The 22,254-nt window shown below is 39.7% G+C and overlaps 1 protein-coding gene across 6 annotated transcripts in view; it reads right to left on the bottom strand.

The window, feature by feature from the left end:
• Positions 1-22,254, bottom strand: part of ATM (ATM serine/threonine kinase) — a 108,896-nt gene that overhangs the window by 24,594 nt on the left and 62,048 nt on the right. For 5 of the 6 annotated variants that reach the window (XR_014788976.1, XM_084842720.1, XM_084842721.1 and 2 more), the window contains 14 exons: positions 21,883-22,060; positions 19,264-19,351; positions 18,715-18,870; positions 17,964-18,072; positions 16,785-16,873; positions 16,603-16,705; positions 14,871-15,019; positions 14,573-14,677; positions 13,782-13,898; positions 9,326-9,560; positions 7,654-7,821; positions 7,288-7,407; positions 6,907-7,124; positions 6,320-6,527 (listed from right to left, as the gene is read on the bottom strand). Coding sequence is in view for 4 of the 6 variants with exons in the window: in XM_084842720.1 (XP_084698846.1) it covers positions 6,320-6,527; positions 6,907-7,124; positions 7,288-7,407; positions 7,654-7,821; positions 9,326-9,560; positions 13,782-13,898; positions 14,573-14,677; positions 14,871-15,019; positions 16,603-16,705; positions 16,785-16,873; positions 17,964-18,072; positions 18,715-18,870; positions 19,264-19,351; positions 21,883-22,060 (2,043 nt within the window). In the remaining 2 variants the exon portion in view is untranslated. The remainder of the gene's footprint in view (positions 1-6,319; positions 6,528-6,906; positions 7,125-7,287; positions 7,408-7,653; positions 7,822-9,325; positions 9,561-13,781; positions 13,899-14,572; positions 14,678-14,870; positions 15,020-16,602; positions 16,706-16,784; positions 16,874-17,963; positions 18,073-18,714; positions 18,871-19,263; positions 19,352-21,882; positions 22,061-22,254) is intronic. The other variant, XR_014788977.1, reaches the window with a different exon arrangement.

Genomic DNA, 22,254 nt, shown 5'->3' with positions numbered 1-22,254 from the left:
AGCTGCTGTGCTTGTGAGAAATGAGCGAGCTCCTCTCCCACGGATTGCTGTTCCTCCTCAGAATAAGAACTGCTCTGGGGCTCTATTGGCTCAGTTTCCACCCTGACAGCGAATAAGGTTGGAGCAATGACGCATCCCTGTTTAATGCCTGATCCCACTTTGAATGGATCACTTTGAGAGCCATTGTTATCCAAGATTGTTGCTGTCATGTCGTCACGGAGGAGCCGCAAGATGTTCACAAATGTATTGGGGCATCCAGTTTTCAGAAGGATGGTCCAGAGAGCAGTACGATTTACAGTGTCGAAGGCCTTAGTGAGATCAATAAACGCCATGTACAGGGGTTGCTTTTGCTCCCTGCATTTTTCTTGGAGCTGTCATGCGGTGAAGATCATATCCACTGTCCCCCTGGAAGGGCGGAAGCCATTTTGGGATTCAGGGAGGATGTCTTCTAAGATAAGTAGAAGGCGGTTAAACAAAGTAGAACAAGGGACTTGACCCAGCAAAAGTGACTGCTGCAATATACGATATCCTAGAAAAGTATTGGTATAGTTTATTATATAATCTGTGGTGGGGAAAATGGCAGCAGGGGGGATGTCTTCACTCTCTAGCCTTTTCTTGCTGGGGCGAAGGCGTTAAGCTCCTTAGCATGGGTGTACTAAGAAAAAGTACCCCATCTGACAAGACCAGCCCTGAGGTTAAGGGGAAGTTTGTGTTGTTTGTTGTTAATATGTTAATGTTTTCATTACAGGAGAGTCAATATGCAGAAAATGGGGAAAATAATTTCTATACAGTAGGTATTATATGCACAGGTAGCTTGAATAATCTGTCTAGCAATATAAGATGAATGATATAAAGTCATTATCTCATTAAATGATATTATGTCATTTAATGTTAGAGGGCTAGGAACTCCTATAAAGCATAAGAGAATGCAAAACATATGTAAAAGGGAAAACCCCCAAATAGTTTTATTACAGGAAACCCACGTGTGGGGAAAAATGATAAATCTTTATTGTGTCCATGGGTCAGGGAATGTTTTACAGCAGCAGGGACTTCCAAATCTAGAGGGGTGGCTATAACATTTGCAAAAACACTTTAATATGAAGGTCAATGATGTTTTAAGTGATGAAAGGGATCGCTTTATTTTTATAAAAGGTACTCTTCGTACAAAAAATATCACAGTGTGTGCAATCTATAGTCCAAACTCTGAACAACTACAATTTGTAAAATGTACTTTACAAAAACTAAGTTTAAGGAAGGGGAAATAATTATAGCGGGAGATCTAAATTTAATTGTGGATTATAAACTAGATTGAAAAGACCAACATATCAAAAATGAAGAAACTAAGACATCAGGTTTATTACAGACTCTTTTAGATTTTGAATTGGTTGGCTTATGGAGAGTACTTAACCCCAACGAAAAAGACTATACAAGATATAGTCCACAATAAAATACATATACAAGAATGGACTATATCTTGGTATCACATAGACTATCTCAATATTTAATGCATTCCTCCATTGGTCCTATCACAATTTCAGGTCATGCTCCAATGGCTACCACTCTCCAGCTTGGGGAAAAGGAAGACTACTCACCTTGCTGGAGGTTAAATCAGACATTATATAAACATGTCCTTAACTGCCTTCAGGAAACAGTGACACCATTTTTTGAACAAAATTACACAGAAGGTATATCAAAGGCTATCGTTTGGGACACCATGAATGCAGTGGTAAGGGGAAAGGCTATCAGTGAACTGTGCCATATTAAAAAAGAACAACGCCAAAGAAAGGAGACATTATTAACAGAAATAGACCAATTGGAAAAAATACACAGACAGGGGAAAAACAAATATACAGAAAACTAATTCAGAAAAGAGAGGAACTTGATGCTTTAAATATTGATCAAATTACAGCAGCTATTCAATATACCAAGCAAAAACATTATGACTTTGACAACAAAAATTCAAAACTATTGGCAAATAAACTTAGGAATAGGAGAAGCCGAAATAGGATTTATAAAATTAAAGATGAAAAAGGTAATATAAAGCACAAAACTAAATAAATTAGCAAAGAATTTGAACAGTTCTTTACAAAATTATACTCCTCCGATTACGCAAACATAAATCAAATAAGAGTATTTACATGAAGTGACTCTGCCCAAAATTAGTAATATACACCAAGAATCTCTCACGAGGCAAATGACAGAACAGGAAGTTCAAAATATTAAAAAACTAAAACTGCATAAGGCACCAGGGATGGATGGGCTACCTGGGGATTTTTTATTAAAAAAACTAAATCCAGCCCTCTCCCCACATTCGACAATCCTTTTCAATGAAATATTACAAGGGGGAGAAACACCACTATCCTGGAATACCTCAAGACTAATAACCACACCCAAGCCAGGGAAAGGATAATGTGGATTCTTATAGACCCATAACACTAACAGATCCAGATTATAAAATATTCACAGGAATAATCTTAAAATAGACTGGGTCAACTGGCCCCACAGTATATCCATACTGATCAAACAGGATTCATTAAAAACAGACAGCAGACCCCATTAAAAAAAAATCCTTAAAATTATACAGTACAGTAGGGATCATCACCTAGAGTCAGCAATTAACTCACTTGGTGCCACAAAAGCCGTTGACAAGGCAGAATGGCCCTTGCTAACTGAACTCATGATTATGATGAAGTTTGGACCTAAATTTATTAATTTATTAAATCAATTATACAAAGATAACCATGCAGTAATCAGAACTAATGAATTAGACTCCAAAGAAGAATAAATTAAACAGGGGCATGAAACAGGGGTGCCCACTTTTGCCAATCCTATTTGCTTTTTATTGAGCCACTGCCAATCAGAATAAGAGAAAATGAGAACATCAAAGGCATTAAAATTAATGGAACTTAATACAAGGTTAAGCTTTTTGTGGATGATATCGCATTAATGCTAACCCACCCAGAAAAATCCATCATGGAAGCAATGGATGAAATTAAGTATTTTGGTAAGGTGTCAGATCTTCAAATTAACTATAAAAAATCTGAAACCCTATGTATTAGCTTATATAAAAATTCCCAAATTAATTTACAAACCAAATTGGGAATTAAACTATGTACATCAAGCCTAAAATATCTGGGTAACCAAATAAAAAATATCCCAAAGCTAATAAAAATAAACTATCTTGCCCTAATTAGCCAAATAAAAAAGACATGAAAAATTGGACCGAAGTTAACCTGTTTTGGCTGCATAAAGAGGAAGCAGCGAAAATGACAATCCTTCCCAAACTCACATATCTTTTCAAGTTTTGCCAATTGCAATCCCAGATAAATGGTTAAAACCTGGAAGGACATTATAAATAAATTTATTCATAATAATAAAAAATAGAGAATGAATAAAAAAATGTATATAGACATCCCAGAAATGGAGGAATAGGCATTCCAAATATACAATTATACTTCGAGGCATTCCAAATTAGACAACTTGTAAGTCTCATTCATATGAATGAAGAACACCACTGGATAAATATGGAATCTATAGGAATTAGCAAAAATAAATTTTATTTATTTATTTATTTTATTTCATTTCTATACCGCCCAATAGCCGAAGCTCTATTAAAAAAAAAAAATTCAAAAATAAAATTCAAATAAAAATAAAATTTACTATTTCCAAGGCAAAAGATGTACAGGTGATTACTAATCCCTTCTTACATCTAACATTTAAAATATGGAGAAAATGGCAACATACATTATCACCATATGTTTCCCCACTTATACCATTCTTACTGCACCGGAGTTTTTATGACAAGGACAAATGGTCCCAATTTAGCACATGGAAGCAGGCCAGATTATTTAGGTTAAAGGGTTTATTTGAGGGAGTATTTGAGGGAGTAGGCCCAAACAGGCCTACAACTGAAGCACCAACTAGAAGGCATAAAAGTAAACTGGTTTCAATTACACCACATACTCCAACTCTATAGTTTGGAAATGGGCCACAAGACCATTAATAGCATTTGAACAATTGATGCTTATATCTGAATCCTCAACCAAAGGCATCATATCCAACATATATAAGATATTAATTATGGAAACAATGGGAACAATCAAAGGGCTGAAAGAAATATAGGAATGTGACGTACAAGAAAAGATAGAGGAAAAGAAATGGAATAAAATATGGTTAAAAAATATTTCGCTCAGTGACATATCGCTCAGTGTCAGCCAAAAAACAGGAAAATTCCTTGAAGGCAGCACTGAGGTGGTATTTAACTCCAATAACGTGAAGCCATATATACAAAACAACAGCACCAAACTACTGGAGGGGATGTAACACATTAGGTACGTACCACCATATGTGGTGAGAATGTGGACAAACACATAGCTTTTGGAGGGAGGTCTTTCAAGAATGCAGTAATATAACAGCAGTAGAGGTTCACATGGATCCTAAATTGGAACTTCTGTCTATCTTTAGTGGCCCTAATGAACATCTCCAGACAAAGAAATGCTGACTTTTATGATGGTAGCATCTTTAATAGCAAAGAATTGGAAATAATCTACAGTTCTATCAATAATTCAACAACAACAACAAACAGCTACCTTGGGACTATTGTGCTGGCTGTCAGGGTGGACACTGAGCCCATAGAATCCCAGAGTAGTTCTGATTCTGAGGTGGAGCAGCCGCTCCTGGGAGAGGAGAGCACTCATCCTTCCCAGGGCCAACAGCTGGCAGAGATTCCTCCCACCGGCATTCCTGACATAGATAGTGGTCCCAGGAGTGAGAGGGCGCAGGAAGAGGGCTTGCTGGACGCGCGATGCCAACGCAAGGAGCGGTGCCAAATGGAGGGCGCGGAAAGGAGGCGTAGTGCCCGGTCTGCGCGCAAGCAACGGTTGCACCCAGAGGATCCAAGGGAAAAGGGGAGGGACTCTCCCTAGCCCATAAGTTCAGGGTCTACCAGTGATTCTCCTTCAAACGGGGACCAACTGTTCCAACTGAGGGCATAGGTACTCTGCTGCTCATAGCTAGTCGCTAATAGTAGAGTTGTTAAGTTGTAAAAAAGGAATAAAGCTTTGAAAATAATCCATTTGTCTGTGTCTGGACTTGGCTACTGGATTAGACTGATTCCGGGGGGGGGGGGGGGGAATCCGTTCCTCCCCCCCAGAATCCTCCAGAGCGGCTCCGCTCTGCTAGGATTCTGGGGGGAGGACTGGCTTGGGGCCGCTTACCTTCCCTCCAGCCAGCCAGAGCTGTTCGTCTCCTCCCTGCCCCTGCCGATTTCCATGCCTTAAAAAAAAAAAAAATGGCGATAGGGAGGATGTGCCCATAGACTGACGCAAATAGAGTCATGAATGTTGCATCCAAGTCTATGTGTACATAGACTTAGATGCAAGATTCATGACTCTATTTTGCGTATACGTCTATGAGCACATCCTCCCGATCGCTTTTTACTTTTTTAAAAGACATGGCAATCGGCAGGGACAGGGAGGAGGCAAACAGCTCTGGCTGGCAAGAAGCAGCCAAGTGCCGTTCCGCCTCCAGTCCTCCTGGAGCGGAGGTAAGTGGTCCCAATCCGCTGCGGATTCCTGAGGCCGGATTCCAAAGAATCTGGCCTCATTTGAATCTGCAGATTTCTCTGACATCCCTAGCTGCACCCCCTGCTGTCAAATGGGTGGGGGCCACGCCCCCTTGCTGTCATTTGTTTCCTGGCAGGCATGCAGAGTGGATGTTCCATCTGGCACATCCGTTGGGAGCAAGATTCGCTGCGCATGGGGCTTTCTCCCATTGGACAAGTCCTGCCTGTGCTTTCTCCCTTTGCGGAGAGGATGTAGGGCAGGTGAAGCTGCTCAGCCCAGCTTTGCTTATCCAGCACTTGTAGGAACTCCTGCAAGCACCAGATCACTGTGCAGCTGCCTCTCCCTCAGGGGAACCCCCTTGTTAACTCCACAGATTGGAGAAAACAAGGGGATTCTTCTTCCTGTCTCCTCCCAAAGCCTAGAGTCCAGAGTGTGGGGATGGGGAGGAGCCCACAGCGGGCAGCCAAGCCTCTTCAGACTAGATGGGAAATCTCTGTGGTCTGGATGTTACCCACCCATGGCATTGGACCTATGTGCATAATTTCCAAACCCCCTAAGTTTGAACTGTACTACTGATTACTCACAGAAATCTGAGAATTGACGTTGTGATCTAGGACTACATGTGCTGGATTTACATGAGTAGGCTGGTGGCCTGCACAAAACTTCTCTACATGCTAAGAGCTAGCCCTAATTTCTACTTCGCTATGAAGCAGGAACCTGAAATACAGAAGTAACAACACTGCAGTGAGACTAACCTGAATCATCACATTGACTTCAGAAATTCCGGAGTTCTCAAGCCAGAGGGAACAGAGCCGGAAGATCCATATGTCATGCTCTTCCCCGCTCAGTAAACAGCTGATGTAGTTCTCAATGGCTTTGCATAAGAAACTTTTACGATCTTCTCCAAGTGCACGAATTGCACGTTCATCCAGTTCCAGCTCCCGTTGAACTTTGACAGTATATCTTAGCAACACAGTTTAGAAATAACATCACCAGTCTAAAATTCAACTGCTTAAATCCTGACAGATGTTTTTTCGATAATGTCACCTTCTCATAAAAAACATATGCCCTCAAACTACTTGGTCCAATGATTTCAGTTTCCTGGACTACACTGTAAAATTAAACAACTCCAATGCCAGGAGAAGGCAAAAACCAAACATTTTTAATTAAGTCTTCTTTTCAGAGGTCTGGGAACTAGATCATGCTTACTTTTCTCTAAGAAAGCACATAACAAATATAGCCAGGATGAACTAAGTTTGCATCTGGCTAACCAGCTGGCAGACCCACTTTAAATAGCTTTCTATTAGTGGGTAGTGTGACATACCTCTGTTAAGAGACCTACCTGGTTTGCTGAAATTTATGTTCCCTTAGAAGCCCTACTTCCTCCTTGGCTTTCTTCAATAAAGCTTGCTTGTTTTCAAACTCTGATGATTTCATATAGTTCTCAATTCTTTGGTACTGGGTATCCGAAAAACGAGCCAGAGACAGAAAAGCCTTCATTTTTCCACTCTTTAGCTCATCAGTGCTGTCACTATTTTGGTGCCCAGCAACTTCTACTGCCTAGAACCAATGTTATAAAAATGATTTCAGTTTGTTTTTTTAAATTATAACATGCCAGCCTGACCATTAAACACTAACTGTTTAGTGATTAAACAACTACAGAAGCAAAATATCATTTTCAAATCCTTTGCAAACCTTGCATGATTTATCCAGAGTCCTTTACCTTTTCCAAGTAGTTCTTCATAATGACTGTAGGATTTTCTAAACAAGTCTCTGCTAACCAGCTTCCACATAATCTCAGACATTCTGTGTGAATTAATCTCAGGGTTGGGTCGTTCTCAACCTTTGAACAACAATATATCATACAGGTCAGACATATTCACTAATACGTAAAGTACCCCCCATGCCAACATGTTACCCCTTTATGTTTAATTCCCCTTTTATTTAAGGGTTTCTGCATATGCTTTGGTCCTTCCAACACAAATACGACATGGTGTGATATGCTGCACTTGTTTCTTCAAAACAAAAACAGGAATTTAAACAATGTGGCTACTATCAAATCCACACAGCACAAAATATATCCCACTACCTTGAGCGAATCTTCATCCAATTTCTTGATAATCTCCTTTAGAATACTCAGTGCTAAGCTTTCTTCCTTTTTAGCCCAGAACACCTGAGCTTCCTCTAGTTGCCATTCAGATACCCCATGTCTCATTGGGCTGAATTGTTTAATCTGAAACATTGCTCTTTCAGGAAGCTGAAAGATAATCAAACAAAAAACAATTGTTTACATTTTCCTCCTGTTCTTGAGATGAAATCCATTTCTTCACACTTTTGAAAACCAGTGTCAGTTACATCCCATCACAGAAAGAATTCCATGTTCATGTATGTAGAAGTTCCAAGAATGCCTCCTCTCAACAACTCTGAAAATCCAGTAAAGAAGTCCTATTGCTGGCATGATGTGAAAAAACATTCCTTTACATCTAATGTTAAGAACTGAGCTAGGCCCTAGTACCACTAATAAGGTGTAGACAGTACCAGTAGCACAAATATCTATTTTTGTGGTTGCAGCTTAAGTTGTAGGATTGGTGTATAGGAGAGACCTAAACCTAGTCTTATTATCTGTATCTTGAAAATGGAAGCCGGGACCAAGAGAATAGTAGGCATTACGCTACATCAGCAACAGGTTACATACTCCAAATCATGTATCACTGATTAGTAACCCTTCAGTATATTCCCAGCATGACCCAGCCAGCATGTTCTGTGTGAACATGCATAGGATTGCACCCTTAATCTTCCTTTCTTTTCTCACATTTATTTAGAAGGGCTAACGATGATAAATGGAATGACTTTCCCTTACCTCTATTCCCACATACATTTTCAAACTGTGCTTATGTGGGGATTCTAGTGTGCATTAATGAATAAAAACCCACAGTTGGTAGTTATTTTAGGTGAATTAATCCAGAGGAAAAAAATCTATTTTACTTATTTAAAATATTTCTTGACCGCCTTTCAGAGCAGCAACCTTCCCAAGGCAGCATACAACAATAAAACACATAATAAAAACCAATGTGGTATTAAAAACAGTAAAACACAATAAAATGGGCTTGTATAAGTAGTGCCAGGCTTTGAGGGAACAGAGAGATATTCAGCCTATAATTCTATGTTGCACTGGTGAACAAAAAGGGCAACTGATAGATCCACTAAAAGGTTTTGTGGTGCCAAAAATAAATAAATGAATATTCATTTGATAGTAGAAAGCTCTTATGCTATGTAGTGGCTATTATTTGTTGATGGCTACCAAAAATAAAGACATATACATGATTATCAGAACAACCTATATTTCAGAAATCATGTCACACATCAGCACAAAGGTATCCTTGCATGCGCTTCTTTGGGGGAAATCAAGAAGATAACTAAATATGCGGATGCTCCAACAAACCTTAGTGATGTTAATGAAGAGTCCAACTGCAAATCAGAAATATTGCAGAAATGCACTTGTCAAAAACACAATGGCTTGACTTTCACAGTAAGCTGACTTTCCTGAGTTAGGAGATGTGACTACAGCACACAGATAACGTGGTAACAATAATACAGAGCTGTAGAACTATAATTATATAACACATCTTAAAGAAGCCTTGGGGTATCTTATTTTAAAATACAACTGTCAATTTATACCTAACATTTGTAGGTTAATTAAAAGATAATTTGAACAAATATTTAAGACAGCATGTCTAGATGCAACTTTCAGAATATATTACTTGTGTATTTTTTGCCACTCGAGCCAGCCTGGACAGCTCCACAAGGTGTTTGATGAGGATGTTTTTAATGCATTCCCTTTTGGCATTCTCATTTTCCTTCTCTAAGAGGATCTTCAGAATCACCGTGCGTAGAGCCATGATAGGCTCCTGGAAACCAAAGTCACTGTCCTGGAGAAGCTGGGACTGTCTCTGCCACTTCAGATACATGTAATTCAGTTCGTTGACAGAAACAGATCTGAAAACAGAGTGAGAGTGAGAAACTCTGACTAAAAATTAATAAGGTATTAGCTAGACAAAACCCCTTCATGGATCACTGCCTTGTTGTGGCGAAGGGGCTTGCGTAACTCAGTGAAGCCATAAGCTATGCTGTGCAGGGCCACCCAAGACGGACAGGTCATGGCAGAGAGTTCTGACAAAATGTGGTCCACTGGAGAAGGAAATGGCAACCCACTCCAGTATTCTTGCCAAGAAAACCACATGGAACGTATCACAAGGCTAAAAGAGATGACGCCAGAAGATGAGCCCCTCAGATCGGAAGGTGTCCAATATACTACTGGGGAAGAGCAGAGGGTATTTCCAAGTAGCGCCAGAAAGAGTGAAGCGGCTGGGCCAAAGCCGAAAGGCCACTCAGCTGTGGATGTGTCTGGTGGTGAAAAGAAAATCCGATGCTGTAAAAAACAATATTGTTTAGGAACCTGGAATGTCAGATCAATGAATCAAGGTAAGCTGGAGGTGGTCAAACATGAGATGGCAAGATTGAACATCAACATCTTGGGAATCAGTGAACTAAAATGGACAGGCATGGGCGAATTTAATTCAGGTGACCATCATATCTACTACTGTGGGCAAGAATCCCTTAGAAGAAATGGAGTAGCACTCATAGTCAACAAAAGGGTGGGAAAAGCAGTACTGGGGTACAATCTTAAAAATGATAGAATGATCTCAGTATGAATCCAAGGCAAACCATTCAACATCACAGTAATTCAAGTCTATGCCCCAACCACTGATGCTGAAGAAGCTGAGGTTGATCGCTTCTTTGAAGACCTACAACACCTTCTAGAACTAACACCAAAAAAAGATGTCCTCTTCATCATAGGGGATTGGAATGCTAAAGTAGGAAGTCAAGAAATCACTGGGATAACAGGCAGGCATGGCCTTGGTGTACAAAATGAAGCAGGACAAAAGCTAATAGAGTTTTGCCAAGAGAACACGCTGATCATAGCAAACACTCTTTTCCAACAGCACAAGAGACAACTCTACACATGGACATCACCAGATGGTCAATATCGACATCAGATTGATTATGTCCTTTGCAGCCAAAGATGGAGAAGCTCTATACAGTCAGTCAAAACAAGACCTGGAGCTGACTGTGGCTCAGATGAGCTTCTTGTTGCAAAATTTCGGCTTAAATTGAAGAACGTAGGGAAAACCACTAAACCATTCAGGTCTGACCTAAATCATATCCCTGATGAATATACAGTGGAGGTGAGGAATAGATTTAAGGGATTAGACCTGATAGACAGAGTGCCTGAGGAACTATGGACAGGGGTCCATAACATTGTTCAGGAGGCAGCAACTCAATCCATCCCAAAGAAAAAGAAATGCAAGAAAGCCAAGTGGCTGTTTGATGAGGCTTTACAAGTAGCTGAGGAAAGAAGGGAAGCGAAAAGGAAAGGAGAAAGGGGAAGATAAATCCAACTGAATGCAGAGTTCCAGAGAATAGCAAGGAGAGACAAGAAGGCCTTCTTAAATGAACAATGCAAAGAAATCGAGGAAAACAACAGAATGGGAAAGACTAGAGATCTCTTCAAGAAAATCGGAGATCTCAAGGGAACGTTTTGTGCAAAGACGGGCATGATAAAGGACAAAGAAGGCAGGGACCTAACAGAAGCAGATGAGATTAAGAAGAGGTGGAAAGAATACACAGAAGAACTATACAGGAAAGATCTGAATGTCCCTGATAGCCATGATAGTGCGGTCACTGAACTTGAGCCGGACATCCTCGAGAGTGAAGTCAAGTGGGCCTTAGGAAGCATTAGTAACAACAAAGCTAGTGGAGATGACAGTATTCCAGCTGAGCTATTTAAAATCCTAAAAGATGATGCTGTTAAAGTGCTGCATTCAATATGCCAACACATTTGGAACACTCAACAATGGCCGCAAGACAGGAAAAGATCAGTTTACATTCCAATTCCAAAGAAGGGCAACGCCAAAGAGTGTTCAAACTACCGCACAATTGCGCTCATTTCACATGCCAGCAAGGTGATGCTCAAAATCCTACAAGCTAGGCTTCAGCGGTATGCGAACCGAGAACTACCAGAAGTACAAGCTGGGTTTTGAAGAGGCAGAGGAACTAGAGATCAAATCGCCAACATTCGCTGCATCATGGAGAAAGCAAGAGAATTCCAGAAAAACGTCTATTTCTGCTTCATTGACTATGCTAAAGCCTTTGACTGTGTGGATCACAACAAACTGTGGCAAATTCTTAAAGTGATGGGAGTACCAGACCACCTTACCTGTCTCCTGAGAAACCTGTACGAGGGTCAAGAAGCAACAGTAAGAACCAGACAGGAACAACCGATTGGTTCAAAATTGGGAAAGGAGTACAACAAGGCTGCATACTGTCACCCTGCTTATTTAACTTATATGCAGAGTACATCATGAGAAATGCCGGGTTGGATGAATCAGAGGTCGGAATTAAGATTGCTGGGAGAATTATCAACAACCTCCGATACGCAGACGATACCACCCTAATGGCAGAAAGCGAAGAGGATCTCAAGAGCCTCTTGTTGAGGGTGAAAGAGGAGAGTGCAAAAGCTGGTTTGAAACTCAACATTAAAAAAACTAAGATCATGGCATCTGGCCCTATCACTTCCTGGCATATAGAAGGGGAAGAAATGGAAGCAGTGACAGATTTTACTTTCTTGGGTCCCACGATCACCGCAGACGGTGACTGTAGCCATGAAATTAAAAGACGCTTGCTCCTTGGGAGGAAAGCTATGGCAAACCTAGACAGCATAGTAAGAAGAAGAGACATCACCTTGCCGACAAAGGTCCGTCTAATCAAAGCTATGGTTTTCCCAGTAGTAATGTATGGCTGTGAGAGCTGGACTATAAGGAAGGCTGAGCGCCGAAGAATTGATGCTTTCGAACTGTGGTGCTGGAGAAGACTCTTACAAGTCCCCTGGACTGCAAGGAGGTCCAGTCAGTCCATCCTAAAGGAAATCAACCCTGACTGCTCATTGGAAGGACAGATACTGAAGCTGAAGCTCAAATATTTTGGCCACCTGATACGAAGAGAAAACTCCCTGGAAAAGACCCTGATGCTGGGAAAGACTGAAGGCAAAAGGAGAAGGGGACGGCAGAGGATGAGATGGCTAGATAGCATCACCGATGCAATGAATATGAACTTGAGCACGCTCCGGGAGACAGCGGAGGACAGGAAGGCCTGGCATGCTATGGTCCATGGGGTCACGAAGAGTCGGACACGACTGAACGACTGAACAACAACAACAACAACAACAAGCTAGACAAAAGTTTGATTTTGAAACGTAAACGTAGGACTCTGATACTATGTCAGATCCACACAAAATCTTTACTTGTCACACGCAGAAGAAGTGTATTCAGCAGGCATGGTGAATGATTATTTTAGGAGAGGTTCTGAGACAGAGTGTGTTTATTCAATTCAATAAAATGCATCCCATCTATAAATATACCTTGTATGGCCCTAATTTAATATATGCACACACATATTTATCTATTTTATTTATATCCTGCCCTTCATTAATAATCCCTGGGTGGGATACATGGGACACACACACACACACACACAGAGTAATGTATACAGCATCAGATGGAAGACTTTCCAGAAGCATGATTCAATGTGGAGGTAAAGTGAAGGAACTAAACTACAATCTCAGTGTGCACATTTTTTCAAGAAACTTCAGATTTAGGCCAGGCCAATCTCCAAATTTGCATGACAAATCCAGTTATGTTTCTTTACTCACTTCTACATAAACAGATTTTTAAAAAGTGTTTCAGTTCTCAGACTTGAAGCACAGAACGTAAATGCTCGGATAGGGGCCTACCAAGCACCATGTCCGCATAGCTTCACCAAACATAGTGTTATGCCAGCACTGCAACAGAATCATGGTGATGTATAAGGTACTCAGACTGACACAAATGTTTAGGAATACTATTCTAATCTGAATTACAAGAAAATGTCAGTTAAGGACTAGATAAAACATTATTATTCAAATTATTTTAGCAAAAGTTTATACAAATATCATACGTTTGGTTAAAATATAATTTAAATTTTATTTAGATTTATAATGAAAGAATAAAGATTCTGATGACCAGACACAAAGGAACATATTAATCTGCATAGGCGAAATGTGCAAATACATCCAGGGTAATAACATACTGAAATAAAGCATGAGAGGAAACACTAAAATACCCAGAAAAAAGTCCTATGTATTCCAACTCTCCAATGGTCTGTAGCTTGCAGAGTGTGGGTAGCAATGAATATACAGACTCAAGGCTACCTTTAGACAGCTCTTCTACTTCCTTGATTCTATGAATATAAGAAAGAAAGAAAGAAAGAAAGAAAGAAAGAAAGAAAGAAAGAAAGGTCATAAACTTCTATTTACTGCCAACCCAATTTTAAATCCCACCACAGTGAACAGAAGTGATAAAAGATACTGTATCAAGACACACTTAATAGGAGAGATTTTTTAAAAGAATGCAGTCATTAAAACTTCTCATCAGAAAATAAAATCTGACTGTAACATATGCCTATAACTTATATGATGTCCTGACTTTACTAAAAAATAAAAATATTTTCTGAACTGCATATCAAGCTTCATATGCTAAATGTGAAAGGGTAAATGAGCCCTTTATAGTAGCAAACTTCTCTTAAAAAGAGATTTTTTATAGTAGCAAACCTCCTGGTCTGTGTTTCTTGCAGATGCCTTGTCAATTCTCTTTCATCCTTAAGGTTTATGCTTTATCTCTGATGTTTCAGATGCTTGTCTCTCAAGTTTCATATTGCTACATCATGCCTTAAATAAATTGCTTAAAGAACCCATCAGAAGCTGCACAGATATTTTACAAAAATGAAACGCTGCTAATTACACATTCTTATCATATGCAACATGTTAGAAAACTGATCACTTACTGACATTTTAATTTGTTAACTATATATGCAGGCAATTGTAAAAGAAGAAGTTTTCAGAGCTTACTGGTTACCTGGCACACTTCAGTCTTTCATAAAAAGTAGAGAATTCCTTGTCCCTTAAACACTGCAGAGCATCATAGAGTGATTCATGGTAGCCTCGTCCTCCCATTTCATTTCTTAAGAAACATCAAACAAAATCATATCAAAAACTATATTAAACTGGCCTTTGTAACAGTAGCCATTAATCAGCTTGCTCATTCCCACTAGAACTCCTTCACATATAGGTAAAGATCTGAAAATATTTAACATGCTCAAATCTGAATATAATTTTAAAATGTTACAACTGACAGATAGGAAAATTTGCATTACTTGGCAGAAGAGATCTGATCCCATTGCATATTCCTCCAAGCTGCCTGATAACGAATCTCTTGTAATTCCATAGAGAATTCTTCATTCTCCTGTTCCAGTCCTTTTAAGTAGACAGAGAGTGTATCACATAGCCCAAAGTTCTGCAAGGCCTACCAATCAGTGAGACAGAAGGTTAACATCTGAAGGATCAGGTTGATTTATGAAAATACCAGCATTAGAAATGAAGCATATTTACTAGAAATAAGCCCCACCAACTTACTTCTAATCTTAGAGGGACTTATTTCAGGTTAACATAATTAGAGTCAAGCTGATCATAAACTCTTTTACAGTGCTGCAGTCAAAATCACTTTCTGCACAGACACCAGGATTAACCAGATATGCCAATTTCTCTAGTACTCCCAATCATAGATACCAGTGTACTGTCTAGTGGGCACTAGTCAGAAGGAAATAATGGAAAAATTCTTCCTTAATTGATTCATTATCAATACCCTTTGAGAAGTGGAAAATAAACCTAAGTGGAGTAGACCACTTAGCAGCTACTTCTTGAAGCAACTGGAAAGTTAAATACAGCAGTGAAATTGTGGGAGAAATATAGTCAGTCACTAAGTCTTTGTCTTTCAATGGAAATTGTTTCTAATAATTATGTTCAAAATCAACAAATTTAGATATTCATTTATTTCCATTTATGTGCAGCTTTTTCAACCAATAGTCAAAGAAGCTAACAATAATTAAAACAATAACATATCAACCGGAAAAAAAGTATTACCACCATACAATACTAAAGTCATCAATAATAATATATGATATAGCTGGCAGGGAATATAAAACCAACAGCATAGAACTCAAAAGACCTGGCAGAACAAAACAAAATAAAAATCTTAATTGCCCTTCTATATAAAGATATTGGCATGACAGATTTCCTTCAAGAGGGAATTTCACAAGATGGAAGCCACTACCAAAGAAGTATTATTCATTATAGGTGACAACCCTTGCCTTCAGTAATACTGGCACCCATAGCAGGGACTCCAAAAGGTTAGTTTTCAAGGGATTATGGGCACAATCCTATTGTCTACAGCCTTGATGCTTGTAAGACTCTGAACTCAGAGGCTTACGAGCATCCAGGGCACAGTGGGACGAGCAGCGGAGATCGTCGCCTCCCCGACCTCCTGCTCTGCATTTTGGCTAGATGGGCTTTTTTGCCAATCTAGCTGGTGCACTGCAGAGGGGGAGGGAAGGAGGCTGGAGAGGTCATGGAATAGCTCATATCCGAACCTCTTCACTCTCCTCCCCACCCTGCTCACCGAAACGTCTCCTTTACCCCCTCTCTGAGGTCGAATTTCCGACCTCGGAGAGACAACTGGCATGGTTCTTTCTGCGCCATCTGCAAGGAGGAGGGGGCAGAGTGCAGATTCCCTTCTCTGGGGGCAGAGTATCTCCAACTTTGGATCTGAGTATCTGAAGGATCTTGTGGCCTTCCAGATGCTGTCTAGGGGCCTTAGGATTGCTCCCTTAAAGTCGTAAATCCAATACAAAGCTAAGCTTGCTTAAGCCCATCCTAACCATTTCTAATCAAGGTACAGAAACATTGCCATGGAGTAGTTAAGAAAACAGAAGCCTATATTATCAAGGCAACAAAAATATGGAAACAATTCAGTTTGTGGTTTAGTGTGAGGGCACCTGCTATCAGTATAATAAGCACTTAACGTCTTTGCTGCACTTTTGTAAGAATTACCTCTATTATTCCTGCCTGTCGAGTTGATGGCGGAAGGTTTTTTTCAAGGTCATAAGTTACCAAGGCTTTTCCCCATACTGCTTCATGTTCATATGTTCTTATCCTGTTTCAGGTAGAGAATATTAAGAGTTATAACACTCTGTCTTCAGATGAGATTACTAATTTTCCAATATAATTAATACCTAGCTAATGGCTCCAGCATTCTTCCTCCACCACAGCCATAGATGCTATCTGGTTCTCCTATGCTTCTGTATATATCCATGAGAAGGTCCTAAATAAAATAGAAAACTGTTATCTGACTGTCTTCCATTCCTCATGACATAAGTATTTAATTACATTGCAATCATCAATGGAATATAGTATACGTACTCCATACCTGTCCTTGGCTATTTTATAAACTCTTAGCATACTGAGACAGACCTCTCTCACCCACATATGAAGCATGCAGGCTATGCTCAATGCAAATGTACATGTTTTCTTTAATGCACAAAGGCCAGAATGCAAAGAACCATACACCTAACTGGACTTATCTTTCTTGAATAGCAACCAACCATGGTTGTACAAGATTCGACAATTATTGTTGGTAAATCGAGCCACGTGTAAACTGCATCACTCATAAAGCAAAATGTTACAAGATAAAATCTTCCCTCAGCTCCTAGAGTTTCAAAGCATCATCTTTGCTGTGAATCACAATAGAGTCTGAGACCATACTTTTTATTTTTATTATTTATTTATTTATTATTAAATGTATTAATCGCCCATCTGGCTGGTCACCCAGCCACTCTGGGCGATGTACAACATACAATAAAACAGTTTAAAACAATACAATTCTACAATAAAAACATTTTCTAAAATACCCTAACCCACCCCAAATGCCTGCCTGAACAACCACGTTTTTAATCCACGACGGAAGCTCATTAAAGAGGGGGCATGACGGAGTTCCCTAGGGAGGGAGTTCCATAGAGTGGGGGCCACCACAGAAAAGGCCCTCTCCCTCGTCCCCACCACTTCTGTCCTGGCTGATGGGACAGAGAGGCCATCCGAGGCTGATCTTGTTAAGCGGCCTGTCTGGTGCTGCTAGAGGCACTCCTTAAGATAGGCTGGGCTGGAACCATATAGGGTTTTAAAGGTCAAAACCAACACCTTGAATTTGGCCCGGAAAACAACTGGTAACTTTCCAATGCTCTGAAATCTACATGGCCTTTTAGGTTAGTTTATGGAAGTCAGTGGGGTCATACCATTGGTAAATGGTTTGCTAACTATGACTTACATGTTATCAGTCTTAAAATATATCTCATGGTGAGTAAGTCAGACTACTCTCAGAAACAGTAGAAATACTTTGTGCCAAAGACATATTATACCTGCAAACCTATTCCAATTTCTTCTTTACTCTTGTTGCTCAAACAAGTAAGTGTTGAATTCTGACTTCCTTCCTCAAATGTTAGCTGCTTAGCTGCTTTGGAAGTAGACCTGCAAGAAATAAATTTTAAGAATGGGTGTCAAAGCTGGATATACATTGTTTCTGGGCTTTCAAAAAAGTCTCTGTTTCAAAAAGGCTGCTAAGGTATATCAACTAATACCACAAGCAGGCCTTAGTAATGCTCAGTTACTTGTCCAAACTGGGTCTAAGTCCTTGGTCAGGCCTGCCCAGTTACCTACTTAATGCATAACTATACTCAGTGTTTTGAATCCTGACTTGGATTCCTGCACTGAGCAGGGGGTTGGACTCGATGGTCTTGTAGGCCCCTTCCAACCCTACTATTCTATGATTCTATGAAGGTAGAAAAAATGTCTTTAAATGGACTGTTGTATTTTATTTTAAACTACTATACCAATAGGATTTTAACAAATAAAGCAAATATTCCACTGGTACAGACTCAATGAAGTCAGTAGATTACTTTACTGTAACCAGTGGGCCAAAACCATTGTTTGGTTGCTAAAAGTTAACTGCTTTTATCTGAAACTGATAGGAAAATATTGGTGAATTAGAAAAACTATATCCAGTACCAGAACATTTTTTCCAAGGCAAGAGGATCCTCTCATATTCATTCCACATACACACATATAAAATGTATTATAGATTTAAAATAAATATGTATTTAACATTAATACCTTTTCTGTTGTTTGCTTAGGTTTATCTTATCTGCATAGATTTCTGCATAGAGCAAAGCTGTGAAGTGAGCAGCACAAGACTGGGCTGCCATGGCAACCTGAAGGTAGTTGAGCTCCAGCCAGAAGCTGTCTTCGAAGACTGTACTTGAGGGATTCCTGGATAAAATATTAAACACAAATGCATTCATCTCAATTTATAAAATTGCTTTAAACTGAAAGAGGCACATATGATGGCTGGATAGCCTATTTCCCATGATGATTTTGTCAGACCTATAACAATAATTGCTTTAAGATAATTTAGAATTATTCAGTATCTTTAGAAAGATCTTAGCAGTCACTTCAGTTTAATCTACAAACACAGTTCTGGGCTAAATACAAATACCTTTTCAATAGACATTTTCAGTCATTACTGAGTACTTCCTCTTTTTTTATCACCTGAAAAGTAAGTCATATAAATGATATTGACTGATCCTGTGTCTAAATTGCCCCCTGTTGAAAGATAAAAATACAATAAAACAAGATACAGGCTAACACAAAAATTAAACCTACTTCTTTTGCCGTCTTAAGTAGTCAACCACAGTAAGCATAGTCTTTCGAGATATTTTATCCAAACTTCCATGAACAATGGTTTCTGAATCTATGTTAAAGAGAATCTTCAGTTAGTAGGCTAATAAATTACTGATGTGCAATAGGAACACTTATATATCAAGTAACATATCTCAAGTTTCACAACAAAAAGAACCAGAAAGATGATAATAACAACAACGTTATGCTTTGAAAATCTAAGTGCTTTTGAATCCTTGTTTCATTAACTTTCATAATAGCCCAAGAGCAAAGATTGCAAAGAGCAATGTGATTGGTTAACTGCAGTTGTGCTCTGCTGGCACTGGAGGAGAAATTGAACGCACAGGCAAGACAGAGAGCAATGTGGGCCCAAGCTGGGAGATTCTGCAGCACTGCATTAGAGCACAGCACTCTCAGTGATGAGAAAAAGATCCATCCCAATCTAAGGACCAAGTGAGCATATCAGTATCTGCCTGCCAGGTTACTTGGTGACTGACTAATCATGCCTTGCTTGGATGACGTGGAGGGAAATGGGAAGGAGGGCCTGAATGGACCTCCAGCCAAGTCTAATGCACAGTGTCCTGCTTGACCAGAGGGCAGTAGAGAGGCTCACCATGGCCCAGGAAAGGCCCCCAAGTGGCCCTGTTGGCAATGCCTACAACCAAAGTGATTCCCACTTGAAAAATAGTAAAGATCACAGCCTAATGGGAAGTGTCCAATATTTTGTTCCTAGGAAGGGTGTTGCTAGGACTGGGCCCATGGAGCTCCAAACCTATGTCCCAGAGCATCCATTGGCACCTGTGGAATTTTCTTTTCTAAGCTTAAATGCTATGCAGGATCTGATTTTCAAGGGGATCTCAGTTGGGAGGGAATGGTTAACCATCCCTTCCCCATTTACTGTAACCCCGTGTGGCAATTAAGCTTAAGAAAAAAAGTTTCCAGTGGTGCTAATAGGTTTATTTTTCGATGCTTAATTGCCATGCTGGGAGGATTTCTTTTGGGGTGGTCATAACTGGCATAGAGTTGGAGGCAAAGTCAGAGTGAGTGACAAAATGGCGGCCAGAGAGGGCAAGCTGCAAGGATGAAGAAGCACTCCCAACACAACTCCTGATCAGCCGTCAGGGCAGCTGTGGACAGCCTTTATAGATGAAGCACAGCCTCATTGGCAGCTGTGGCTGGGGTATGTGAACTCGCCAAATGTCTTCTTGAGGGTCAGTGCATAACAGCATCAAAAGCCACACTGACAGAACCTTGAAACTTGGCCTCTGCGGTGGTTTGATTGGGCTGCTGATTGCTCCTCATCACTCCGATATGCTTAACTGCCATTTGCTTTGTAGGCTTAATGGCAGTTCACTTCCCTGATGAATCCCCATCTGATCAGAACCAAACTAAGAGTAGAAAACAGGCAGCAAAGAAGCTGAAGAAATTAGAGAAGCTGAAGAGATCAAAGATTGGGAACAGGGATCAGAAAAGCTAAAGAGACCAGGGATGAGGAGCAATGAGAAATCAGGGAGTAGGCAATGAAGGGTTTTTTGTTTTATTTAAAACAGAGCAAGTTATGAAGCACAAGAGAGGGAGGGATGAGATGGGGGAGGAGCCTGAGATCACCAACACTAAGGCAAAGATCTTGGTCACGTGATCCCTGCCTTTCCTGGGTAGTGAGTTAATCCATTGGTTAATCCACATGCCTTCTCACACCAAACTGGGAAAGAGAGAGGAGGGTGTTTTTTTTCTATAGCCCTTAATAAGTCATTCATGCTAGAGCAGGCATTTGAACCCCGTAAAAGTACAGTCTGTTTGACGTTGCTGTTACTCAGTTACTCAGCAAAGAGAAATTAAATGGATAAACAGATCTGACTTCATTAATACTTCCTGATAAATTCAAGACTTGTATGAGTATGGAAACAACTGCCAGAGGGGTACTCTGCTAGTCTATTACAGAAAAACAAAGAGTCATGGCACCGTAAAGACTAACAGATATATTATGACATAAGCTTGCAAAGACTTCAGTCCACTTCATTACACTCTATGAAAGCCTATGCTATAATAAATCTGTTAGTTTTAAAGGTACTACAAGACTCTTTGGGTTAGATTCAGAGGCACTTCTTCTGATATAGGAAACTCCTCTAGATTCAACCCTTTATATGATTTATCACATTTTATAGTAATTTTCAATTACTTATTTGAAAGAAAAGCACTTGAAGCATTCTCAAACAACAGCTATGTGGAGCCATCTTTCTTCTACAACGCCATTCTCAAAACCCACCTTTTTCATGAAGCCATTGGTTTAACCCTTAATCCTCATCTGGAACTAAAACTAAGCTGACATGTCTAACTGCATTTGCTCAGATTCATTCCTTGTCATTCTTTCCCCTCTCATTCTTCCCCAAATGGAAAAAAATAAATTTTAAGTTCCTCCTTGGGGCAAGGACCAGCTCATTTTACTCTGTAAAGCACCATGTACATTGACATTTATATAAATAAGAATAGTTCTGAAGACTGTTAGAAACCATTTTAAAAGTTAATATATTAAGCATCAAAGCAGCAAATTATTTCACACAATCTGTCTCAGATTCTGACACAACCGAAGCTTCATGGATTTACCTGGATCTGAATTTGCAGGTGTAGATGACCTGCTGGGAGTCAACGTATGTTTGCAACAGGTGGTGAAAAACATCTGAATATATGTGGACAAAAGAGTTTGCCCAGATTCATTTGAGTCATGAAGCAGGATATCATGACTCAAGTATGGAAGAACAGTCTGACAAAAATCTGTTTGAACCTAGAGTACATACAGAATAAGATGCCCATGTTATTAGTTCCACTTTGCCGCTTATGGTCACTTTTATTATCATAGTAAATCACAGTAAATTTTCATAGTCAATATATTGCCTATAAAAATAGTTAATAAACTGTTCACTTTAAAAGTTAAACATTGCCAAATTATCTAGGCAATGAAAAAACAATGTATTAAGA

Source organism: Heloderma suspectum, chromosome 3 (assembly GCF_057233095.1).
Source record: "Heloderma suspectum isolate Gila_16-S chromosome 3, 16-S_ref, whole genome shotgun sequence".
NCBI classification, from domain to species: Eukaryota; Metazoa; Chordata; class Lepidosauria; order Squamata; family Helodermatidae; genus Heloderma; species Heloderma suspectum.
This window is presented reverse-complemented; position numbering and strand designations above follow the sequence as displayed.